Raw genomic sequence first — 12,341 nt, 5'->3', positions numbered from 1 at the left:
TCCTAAAAAGGCAAAGACACATAACATCAAATCCTCCCTCTAGATGGCACCATGTCCTAAGTGACAAAAGGCCAAGCCTCGCCTCCAAGCCTCTCTGGAGGAGGGTGCTCCTCACACTGCTGTTATAATCATAATTCTCAAGTCTTGTAAATATTCATCTTGGACTGGACATATGCAGTCCACAAACTACCTCATCCCCACAGGTACAAAAACACACACATTTGCTTCATCAGCCAGGTAAGGAGAGTCATAGATTAAAATTTTCAAGCTTTAAAAAAAGGAACATTAGTAGAGAGAGAAATGTCCAAGAGGAAACTTGTGAATTCTGGGGAAAAAAATGCAAACACTGAAAGTCAAAACTAGTAATTACATATTTTATTTCAGTAAAATAAATTAATTAAAAATGGACACAAGTTTTAATATTGAAAGAAACTAACTGTAATGAGATCATGCAAGACTGTAATGTCTTTTTAGTCCCCACACAACTTCTGCAGTGGATTGAACCAGTATAAATGACTTGTAGAAAATAATAGCTGTGCTACTGAAACAAGTGCCACTTTAAATGGTGGCATTTTCACAGGGCATCTCTCATTGCACAGAGTACATTGCTAAGTTCCTCATGAAACACAGGAAGTTGCCATTTGAGAGAGATTTTACAACAATTTTAAATACATCGTTACACTGTGCTGACTCCATCCTTTCACTAATACAGTATTATTCTTTTTTTTTAAATCTTGCTACTGTGTGCTACTCTTTTGTATTGAACCTCGACCCAATCATAACAAAATCTTTGTTTTAATATCCAGACATTGTAATGTAACTACTATTTGAGATATAGGGCTGCAAATAAATTACTACTTTACTTTTTGACAGAGTCCTGCATATGTGCAGTAGTTGCACACCAGTACTGGAAAAGTCCAATTTTCCCACCAAGAATACACAAAAAAGTTAATTGTGTGCAATTGTGCTTCAGTCCTAACAACACATTATACTTGCACCATGTACTTATACATACACTTTAACGCTTACAGTAACACTTGTATTACTGAGCATCCGTTTGGGTGTGAACTTTATATAACCAAAACACCAAACAGTATTGCATTCTGTGAGTTGTAAGGACATCAGAAAATACACTGACTCAACAGTCAGTGTAATGAACATAGATATAAACTTGTTTTATTTCTATGATAATTGTATTTTCATTCATGTCCTTGTTACCGACTGACCCATAACACACACCATGATATAAACCCAAACTGTTTGTAAAAGACACAACAGGGTGCTTATTACATGCTCAAGTCATTTTTGCTCCCATATGTGGCCTTGCAAACATACAATGTATAACTCCACCTGTATAGACTTCAGGTTCACAGACTTTTAAGAGACCCAGCAAAGTGCAAAGATTGAACAAGACACTGAAGATGCAGTTTTCAACCATGCCTCAGTTAATTTCCTCGTCTTCTGTTAAGTGTTTGCCTCATGAGGAGGTCAATGGTGACGGTGAAAGGACTGAACATCACACACAGTGTTGTCAACACACATTATAACACTTTTTTTCTAAGAAAGTTAATTGACATAGCTGATAACATCTCTCATGACTCATCTCCAGCAATCGACGTTATAAAAACCTCATTACACATGGCTGTAATATTTTTGAGTCATGAACTTGTAGTGAATTTGAAAATATGACAATTGAAAATGAATTTGGTTTGATGACGGAGGGGGAAAAAAACAACAGAAAACTAACTGCTGTGAGTCGTCATCATCCGAGAGCGGCACCAGGAGAACTGTTTCCCCCCTTTCACTCAACAAACTAACCTGCTCTGTTCTGTTTTCAAAACCTGTTACTGTGCCCCCATCCTACAAACTATGGAGTGTATTTTGTAAGTTAGTACACAAAAACTGGTGGATTTTACTGATCTGTGCTAAAAACACATGATTCAAGTTGAACTGGTAATTTGAAACACTTTCAATTTTAATCAAAAATGTTGTTTTTTTTTACAAGAATGTGTTACTTTATTTTTGTTTTGTTGTTTTCAAAAATGAATCTAACTATGTCCACATATTAAAAAAAACAAAACATTAGTGTCCATTAACACTTAAAAACCAAGCCATTTTAGTATGCATACTTGTGATTTTAAGTGTACTTAATTTTGTAATTTTCCGGTGTTAATGCACCAAAATTAAAAAACGCAATATCGTGTGTATTTGGAACACAGCTTTTAGTGTACAATGCTGCATTCAAGGGCTTTTCTAAATGATTATTTGTGCTTTTTTTTCAACATTAAATTAGGAGGTATTTTCAATCCAACAATTGAGTTGCAGAAGTATGGAGTAATGGAATATCCTGCCATTAGTACCATCTGATGACTCAGTGTAATGGCACATCATTGTGTACTGAAATTTATAAATGTATTTTTCCAAGTTGTCATGATAGCCCCTGTAAGTGTTGTATTACATGCTGATTGCTAATAAAAGTCATGGATCATGCCATGAGCCTTAACTGAATGTGCTGTCCAATCCCCCATGTACAAAAAAACTGTTATGACATAAATGATTTCCCGTGGCTGCTTGTTTTATTGTTTCAGCCGTTACTGAGTCAGATTTGAGTCAAGACAGGATGACACGGCCCTCGACCATTGCGTGATGTTCTTATGTTAGTGTAATTAGTGCAGATAAGGATTCAGAATGCAGCTTGTGCTTTCATTTTAAGTGGGATCACTGAAAATATTGCATTTGTCCCCCTAAAACTGCTTCACTTGCTTGTATTCAGAGTATTACACAAAAGGCTGACCAGTATTAAGGGTAAACAATTCACCGCAGTTTGGTTTCTTGTGTTGCTCTTGTCAGGTTATGATTCAGTTGTCAGCAAACAACTGGGTCTGACAGAGCAGTAACAGCACAGCAGCATTAAGTCACAGCTCAGCAGTTACCGTGATTTAATGCTTTCTTTTACTTCTCAGTTCTTCTTTTCACTTGGTACCACAAAATACCTTCATGTTGCTGAATCCAATAATGGATTCATGCTCTAAGAACCATTCTTTAACACTTTTTTCTTCAATGTGTGAAGCGGCAGAGCTTAACTTTGCACACGTCTCCATACAGTCAACCATCATTACCTCTAAACAAACAGAAAACAAACATTCTTATTCAAAATCTACTTTACACAAACAATGATTTGGATCTACATAGAGATGCATTTTGTACATATAGAATCTTTAAAGAAGCATCAAACGATTTGCTCTTCAATGCAAATTAAGTTCTGTGTATTTTATCATACTGACCACGCTGCTAGATCCATCGTGTGCTCTGCAGAGACTGCAGACGTCTACCCCGGGGCTAATGTTTGATATCAGTAAGTGTGCTACACTAAAGATAAGCAACGGGCAGTCAACGCCAGATTTTTTTTTTCTTTACGAACAATAACACAGCACACATCACTCGACTGAAAGAGGAATGCTGACGGGATGCTCTGGCCTGATGTTTGTGTGGTTGTTCCTTTTGGAGGATTTCTCTTATGATTCATCCAGAGTAAGTGAGCATGTGTGGAAAAGCTGGTGTGTGTGTGTGTGTATGTGTGCTTGTTTGTGCCTGCGGGAGTGTACTGTATGTGGCAAATGCATTTAAGAGAGCACCATTTTAAGACAAATTCTCCTCAGAGAAAACAGTCACCTTTAGATCGCCATAAAGTCAGCATGTCAAAAATCAGAACAACAAAAAAAAAAAAAAGAAAGTCTTTTTGTGCTATGAGAGCGATGCCCCAGTCGTACGTTAGGTGTTACTCTTAGTGTCCCTGGAGTTCCCTTGGGGGTTTCGAGAATAGGTGTGTGAAGTTTGTCGTTACTATGCTCCCTCTGTCACAACTCAGGCACACTGAACACTGAGGGGGAGATGGCGATGTTGAGGGTGGTGTGAGATGGTGATCAGACAAAAAACTGTTTCAGAGTCAAACATCAAGGTTGGAAGGGTGTGATTTGTGCGCTCCGTGGGTCAGTCGCTACGGCGCCTCGGTCCTGTCACACGGTTCCATTCTCTTGCCTCGGCTTGTGGGTTGTTGTGCGAGCGGGCGTGCTCAGGGAGGGGGCCAAGGTGCAGAGGAAGCCAGCCAGCAATGTGAGACCGAGGCCCCCCCAGGCACAAAACATGGACCAGCCATAGCCATGGCTAATGTCCTCAGGGAGGCCGTACATGTAGCGGGGGTAGCGGGATAACTCGAAGTTGATTCCTGCCACACATGTGCACAGGGAAATGATGCAGCATGTTCCTGTGTGAGCAGAAGAGACAAATAGTGATTATTCAGTTCCTACATGTAATGTGCATCTTACTGCAGGACAAGAATCATGTTACTGCAGGGCATTGATCTACTGTCTCATCTTAACCCCAAAATGCTCTCAGCTGTCACCAACTAAAAACAGAAATTGCATAAATTGGATTTTGTATGCATGCTTGCGTGTGGATGTGGGCATATGTGCTCTCACAGTACCTCCCATGAGAAAGAGTAGCCCAGCTACATATTGCATGAGGTCATGCTGCTGGCAGCATCCCAGCACTCCAATGATCCAGCCAAAAAGAATGATGGACACGGCCATGCCCACAAAGCCAGCCGTCATTCTTCTTAGATCTGCAAGCACAGGTGAAAATTTAACTTTCAGGTACTGAACAGAGAAACTGACAGTTATCTTTTAAACTGGTAATTAGTCTGAAAGGTTAATACCGTGAACAAATCATTTTATTTATTTAAAACCTTTGAAAACGCATAGAGGGAGAACCCTCATTTCCAAATGTAGAAGTCCCAACAGTTACAATGGTTGCTAAAAGGAACTAAGAGGACATTTTAACTGTTGTCCTCATTTTACTTACAATAATATATAATGACAATAAAGGAATTAATCCAGCAGTGCAGTAAAGCTGGAATTAACAAATTGTATCCCTCAAACTAAACTAACGATGGTCGAGCATCAATTGTCCCACCGTTCTACTGCTAAGCAGGATGTACTGGATGATAATGACAGCAGTAATAAGTATAGAGTTAGAACTGTGTTCCTAATCTTTTGTCCACTCCATTAACATGCATGAGGGGGGCAAAATATTAGGAACACTTTTCAATATAATGTACACCAGTACACCACCACCACCCACTACGACCTCAATAATAAACATAAAGTATAATTATCACCTTTCTGACAATGTCAGCAAAAACTGAAAATGTATCAGCTTCTAAAATGTAGAATTTATGGCAGAGCTGTTGTATTGGATTGAATCAGATTTGACAGGTGTTCCTGATAAAGTGCTTGAGGAGTGTATCTAATATTAACACTTAATGGTTTGGTATAGCTTGTTTCAAGACAGAACATAGCACGGCAGACTCACAACAATATCCAATGTAAAAATGAAACGAATCAGGCACATCTCTACTGAACATAAAACAACACACCTAGAAGCGATAAGATAAAAGTAACAGTACATCATACAGAAAACCACTACTGACGCTATCCAAGGTCAGACGACTCCTGCACCCTCAAGTGAGACATAAAAGCCTATCCCTATGTTTAAAGTAGAGATTTAAAAGAAGAAGCAGATCTTTGCAGCCTAATGTCCCCTTGATAAGCCATTTGAAAGGCAATGGCTCACTAATAGTGATGACCTGATAACCTCTGATCATGAGTCTAAATGTGGGAGAGAAGGGCTTAGAAGGTTATTGATCTGTTCCACAGCAAAACCTAGCTGTGCCTAAAAAATAAAAAGTATAATCTTACAAACAATGAACAGGTAAACAGTGAAAAGAGGTTAGCATCACAACTGTGCTAGTTTTGAGTTATAAGTTAAAGCTGCTGCAGCTGTGGATGAGAGAAAGACTCCTGATTTATAGAGGATGGGAGGAAATAACAGCACGGGATGAGAAAGGTGTGAATTTATTTCACTAGTTCTACTAAAAAATAAACCAATTCCGGTATTTTATGAAATGGTGAAAACAAGATGGACAAATAGCTTCAGCGCTGTGTCTGTGAATAATGTAACTTAGAATAAATGTACAAAGAGAATAAGAAAGGACCCAAAATCATGCCTTGAGGCACACCAAATTTCACACGTCTCTGAGTCAAATTAAACTCCTTGTTGTCTAAAGAGATACAGCTTTAAAATAGCTATTGGACAAGAAGACTTAGAATTAAGAATAAGCCATTAACAGCTGGTAGAAGATGGATTTTCATCTTTTTCTTTTTTTTTCTTTTTCATCACTCAAAAAGAAAGTTAATTGGACACAGAAGAAGCAGAAAGCAGAAAAATAAATGTGGATGAACAGAAAAGATGCAAAGAACAAAATAATCAGCTGACTGAACCAACAAGTTCAACAACTCCACAGAAAAACACATTCAGACTTACGGAGTGCGTGCCACTCATCCTGTCGTATGGTCTTTGTGATGTTGATGGGTAAATTTCGTGGGAGGATGGACGAAGAGTAGTGATACTTGACTGGGGTACATCTTTGAATTATCCCTGGGAAAAAAAAATGCGAACAGTCATAACTGGAGCACAAATATCCTTAATTCAAGAAGAGAAAATTAAGTCAAAATCTCATTCTGAACCTTTAACACACTCGTGGAATTATGAAATAACACACACACATGCACACACAGTGGAAAACCTTCATATTTGTTCTATACCCTCGCTGAGTTTTAATTTTCTCAGTTAGCCTTATTAACCTCATGTTCCAACCCTCTCTTCATTCTTATTATGGGAGGATTAGGAAACAATATGGAATATGGATTATTCCAACAAAGGCTACATAAAGAGCCTTAATTGTTCTCATTTAAAGTAAAAATGTCTTCATATTTACTGGATGGTCAGCACAGTAAACTGCAGACCAAATTAGCTGCACACACACAGAATTAAATGGTTTTTGGGGCACGAGTATGAGGTCCAGCTCCTAGTCTATGGAAAAAGGTTTAATACTTTTTATCAGTGTCCCTGCACCTTATTTGTTTTGTAATTTCACATTTAAGGGAAAAATGGGGTGATCTCTACTATACTTTGCGTATGTTACAATAGGTTATATCTTTCTTTCTTTCAGTGGTTAGATAAATCTCTCATAATGTTTGTCAAAGCTTTTGTGAAACTCTTACTTCTGTTAATCTCTGATTTTAAAGCACCTTCCTTCTAAAAGTCAGGTTTGTGATCTCCTAAACTTTGATCTCCAGGTTCTTTGTTAATGACTCCCAAGGCTACTATTGAATGAAGACAGATGTTTTTACGTCAGGGTGATTCTTTTAGTTCAAATATTAAATGTTTTCCAAATGGAAGCTGTTACAGCAAAGCCGAAAACCAAGTTTCAACGCAGCACCAGTGCACTCAAAACTGTTCCTTATGGAAACAAAGTATAGCACCACTTACAGTTAACTTTATATCATGTCTTTAAAAAATCAGCGCTCTTACTTGGACTACCAACTGGATCACATCTGTCTTGAATGCAGTTTCCCACCAGAAATAACTTTCCATCTCATGTTGAGAACATTTAATTCCAGGAGAGAATCAGCTTTCGAAATCAATACGAAATTGTGTTTTAACAACTACAAGTGACAACCTGAAGGCAAAATTTTAAGTGTTAAATTGACAGGGTTTAAGTACAAACCTGCATAATGTTACGAAACAACACTCATTGACAGTGACAATTTGCTGTATGTGGAGTATGTAATAAAAACTATGTGTCAGTTTAACTGTCAGTGTGTATGAGTCCACACCAGCAGATTCAGTTTAACACAGAAAAATGTTATTTTGCTTACAGCGTTGCTGTCACAACACTGTGATCATCAAGACTCTAATCATGATTAGACAGACATCAGACACCTTGTGCACCATCAAACTTCACAAATTAGAGCACTTGAGAAAATAATTTACAACACATCACGTTTCGTGTTAAGAAGCGTTCAATTATTAAACATTTTGCAGCTTTTATCTTTCAAACTGTCTGATTCTGAACACAGTTTTGTAAATTGCATCAATTGAATGCTGCGCATGTAAGTGCACTGACAGAGTTTATAATAAGGAATGCCTCACATTTCTGACTTGCTGTTGACATCTGATCTCTCTTTATGTGTTAAATCTTGGTCATCCTGCTTTCAAACTGAAGAGCATAATCACAAGTAACTTGCTTGAGTAGCTATCAGTGTGCATGTGCCATTATAGCTCTGAAATTAGCCTTTTCAGAGCTATTTTCATGTTCATTGAGGTGCAGTTATATGTGATTTGAATGTCATATCACTTCGACATGTGTATCAGTTCATGTCATTTTACTTGTGCAAAATAGTCTTCAATGTAGTGAGTGTGGCAATGAGAGAGGAAAGATTGGGCGCAAATTATGCCGTTTTTTCAGTGGCCATTATGGTTGATCTCTGCACAGATGTCAGTGTCAATATTGGCACTAAACATTTATATACTGTATATTTATACCTAAAATCTACAAATATGAGCTTAAGAATCAGACAAGACCGAGTTAATTGACTAAAATCAAGTGTCAACTACATTGCATGTGCATTTCCAAGGCGACTACAACTAATAGTGAATGGTTTCCATCGCATCTTTAATCGAGTGAAATTCAAATCTTCACCTACGTTGTTGCTGCATGGAGCTCAGCATGATGAATAAGGTGCTGGAGCTACTAGTATCAAGCACTATTATAGGATAGGTTCACAGTTTTTCAAGTCTGTCTTAAAACAACAGTCGGGTGCCCAAATGAACATTGAAACAGGTTTTTCTTGCTGTAATCATTCCTCCTGTTCATACTGACCATTAGAATATCCTTTCATAATGCACTTACAATGTAAGTGATGGGGGACAAAATGCACAGTCCTCGTTCTGAGTAAAAATGTATTTACACATTTATCTAAAGATAACATGAGGCCTCAGCAGTCTGAGTTAGTCAAATAAAGTGGATATCTTTCACAGTTACAGTCTTTAATTAAAAAAAAAAATCCCTCTTTGTGTCTCGATGGACAGTGTTCAAAGGATTGTAACAAAAAGGGACATTTGGCACCAAACAGACAGTAACTTTGAAAGATAATGAATTGATTTGACTAATTTGGACAGCTGAAGATGGCATATTAGCTTCAAATACACTTTTAAATACATTTTTGTGCAGAAAAAAGCTTGTGGATTTTGTCCCCCATCACCTAAATTGAAAGTGCATTATAAAGGGATCTCTTAATGGCCAGTATGAACAGGAGGAATGATTAAAGCAAGAAAACCATGTGTCAATGTTTATTTGGGCATCTGACTGTTATTTTAGGACAGACTTAAAAAAAATCCCGTCCTTTAACACATTGTATTCATGTGACCAGATTAATTGTTTGGCAGTTAAACACCACATAGCCTACCAGCTACGGACACAATAACATGAACACATGATGTACAATATATATATGATACAACCGCACACAAAAGATACGCTTCAAAAAGCTATTTTATATATATATTTTTTATTTATCTATTTTTTGCTGAGACTGTGTGTACGAACTAGTATGCAAACCAGTTCAAGAACAGGACTGAGTCAACACCTTTCTGAAATTATGTCAATACAAACAGTAAAATAACGAGCTTCATAAAAGTAGTATATATACATATTGCAGAGGTATTGCATTGGAGTGATGTGTTCATGCTATAGATCCACTCCTGTAGGACTGAGCAGTGCAGTACTATAAATTAATACTACAGAGCTGTTTTGTCATGTACCTGTACATTGTGTGTGTGCATAATATCTGTACTCTGGTACTCTATAATGATTTTTGAAATTCAAAACTGTACGCTGTGAAATGTAGATTCTCTCAGAGCACTATAGAGCCGCTAAATTAAAAAAAAATCTTTTAAATAGTCATTTGCCGATATACTGAGACAATTCAATTGTTAACCTGAACATAGAGCAGCATTAATCCTTGTTTCTAGTTTGGTTAAGTTGTGTATGCTTGGAAGAAGATGGGTTTTAGAGACAACATGGTGTCCAGAGTCAATGTTTGGAAAAGAAAACTATCCATAATGTTTCATTTGGGCTGTTTTAAGGTGTAATTTGAATCGAGGTTCATCTACCTCCACTGTGACAGCTTTAATTACGACAATAATAAGTGAAATCCATGTTTTCTACACAGCGAGGCTCCTCTTTTTATGCATCTTCTTAGTTTCTGGACCTCTCTCTGGATCAGGTGTATCCTGGATGGCCCTGAACTATGGCCTCTCCTGCTGTTCAGTGAAGAGGGCTGTATATTGTGTTTCTCTGTTGTGGCCCAAAAATAAATTCAAACCATATTTATCAACGATTCACCTCCTGCTGCACTATATCCAATCCCCATTTAATAACGTGCTGTGCAATTAACCTTTTAGGAGAGCTTGTTTACTCTTCTACATGACGGTAAACGGGATTCAGAAAACAGAAGGAGCTACTGAGACCGGCCATTATCTCAGAAGGAGGAAGAGGAGGCTCACTCAGCACCATGGACAGCGAAATTCACAAATAAAGAGAGGAGCCATATGCTTCTGAAAAAAAGACATCCTTGTCTAGTTTTATAGCTTTAGATTTATAAAAGAGACACATTTGAGTGTGAGAGGAGAGCCTGGGCCTCGGGATCATCCTGTGTTTGTGTCAGGCTAGGTGTGAGCTCATCGCTGAGCATCACGGCCTGGTGCTCACAAGAAAAAAAAAAAAAAAAAAAAAAAAAAGCAGGCTGCTCACCTTTGTAAATAAGGTCCTCGGTTTCCAGGTCGAATCCTTCCCGGTGACACTTCCTCCAAAGCCCGGAGATGGTGGAGTTAAACTGCCGACTGCAATGGGACTCCATAGCAGACACCGCGGCCAGAAAGTGCCGCTTCCCCCTGATGAGAGCACCAGCATCTGGGCCGTCACCTTTCCTCTCCGCGCTCTTTGGAGGCATCTGGAGGGGGAGGTTGTGGTTTGAAATGTAGATGTAACCCGGGTCGTTTCTCTTGTTGGCATAGTTTTTACACCTCTCTCTGTGTCTCCTCGCGTCGGTCTCGTACCAGTAGTCGGTGCAAATCGCCATAGCGAGCAGCCCCAGCGCACAGAAAGCCAAGAAGAGCCCTGTGCTGGTTAATATTTTCATAGCGGCCATCTTCCCCGCTTGATGGAGAGCCCAAACAGTCGCAAGAAGGTTCCTCCGTGGCCGCGGTGGTGGTACCGCGTGAAATAAATCACGACGGCACTCACAGCCTCACGCGGTCCTGCACGGGGAGCATGATGATGCAAGGCCAGTGTTGTCTGGACTGGATGCTGCGGTCTATTGTTATGGTACCCGGTGGATGCAATGTTGTTCCCACCATCTGTTATGGTAGCTACAGGAGGAGGAGAGGGGATGGATGGCGACCAACGCTGTGAGGAGGCAGGGGAAGGGGTGTAGTAGCACTCTCTCTCCTCCAGGTTGTTGTTGCGGGATGGGGGAGCAGACAGGAATGTGCTCTGTTATGGGGGGGGGAGTGGTCATTTGTGATGCTTGAACGGCCACATTTTTTGCTTTGGGGAACATGTTAAAATACAGGTGCAATACAAGGAGAATTTTATTAATCTTTAAAAAAGCAATAATCATTAATTTTCCTAGTTTGCAAATGAGTTCTTGAACAACAGCAAAACAAAGTGGCTGCTATAAATTATGAGTTTACTCAGACAATTAACTGGATGCCAGTTTAGGCTGTTAAGTATCTGTGTCCCATATGTGTCCATCCTTACATGTTTAAAACCTTGTTTGAATATCAAATGTAGTTTTAGAAATTAAATGAATAATGACTCATGCAGATTTCCTCCTAATTCATAGGTCACCATATAAACATATAGACTTTAGGTCCATTACATTCAGTTGTTAAACTATATCATATATACAGTATATACAAATTCACATAGAGCTTGGTGTGCAGCATCTTATTATATTTTATTTGCAGTTTTGTAAGTTTTCATTCATAATATTTGCTTTTATTGTCCTGTGCCCCAGTGATGATTGACCACCCTGTATAAATAAAGGTCAAATGAATGCATGAACAAATATTTATGTTTGCAATTACTTGTTTTCTTTCATTATACAGTACTGTAGTGTACAGTATACCACAACTATGTAGAGAGGATTAGATTATGTAGTATTCTACATAATAATGTAGTAGGCTATAGTAATGTTGTTGTATGTTGTATAGTGTTGTAATGTGTACTTTTTCCTGGATTCTGAATGATTATCTTTATACTGTAACCGTTGTACAACCTTCTTTGACAATACTGCACTTAATTATGATCATGTCAATAAAGCCAATTTGAACAGCACCTTCTCACATTTTGAAAAGCACAGGTGTTAGTTACTAAT

The 12,341-nt window shown here is 38.5% G+C and overlaps 1 protein-coding gene across 1 annotated transcript; it reads right to left on the bottom strand.

Annotated features, from left to right (window-relative positions):
• Positions 1-386: 386 nt before the first annotated feature.
• On the bottom strand, positions 387-11,527 carry tmem276b (transmembrane protein 276b). The gene is made up of 4 exons (XM_067587439.1): positions 10,715-11,527; positions 6,382-6,495; positions 4,484-4,621; positions 387-4,264 (listed from the first exon to the last, which is right to left on the bottom strand). Exons 1-4 carry the CDS (start codon positions 11,109-11,111, stop codon positions 4,017-4,019), a joined length of 897 nt encoding a protein of 298 aa, XP_067443540.1. The 5' UTR covers positions 11,112-11,527; the 3' UTR covers positions 387-4,016.
• Between the last annotated feature and the right edge of the window lie 814 nt (positions 11,528-12,341).

This window comes from Thunnus thynnus, chromosome 1, assembly GCF_963924715.1.
Source record: "Thunnus thynnus chromosome 1, fThuThy2.1, whole genome shotgun sequence".
Lineage (NCBI taxonomy): Eukaryota > Metazoa > Chordata > Actinopteri > Scombriformes > Scombridae > Thunnus > Thunnus thynnus.
This window is presented reverse-complemented; position numbering and strand designations above follow the sequence as displayed.

Excerpts from the sequence above, each read along its gene's own strand:
- tmem276b (XM_067587439.1), bottom strand. The coding sequence starts at position 11,111 with ATGGCCGCTATGAAAATATTAACCAGCACAGGGCTCTTCTTGGCTTTC. Across the intron at positions 4,622-6,381 it reads GGATGAGTGGCACGCACTCC|ATCTAAGAAGAATGACGGCT; the intron begins GTAAGTCTGAAT and ends CTGTGCTTGCAG. Across the intron at positions 4,265-4,483 it reads GCTACTCTTTCTCATGGGAG|GAACATGCTGCATCATTTCC; the intron begins GTACTGTGAGAG and ends CTGCTCACACAG.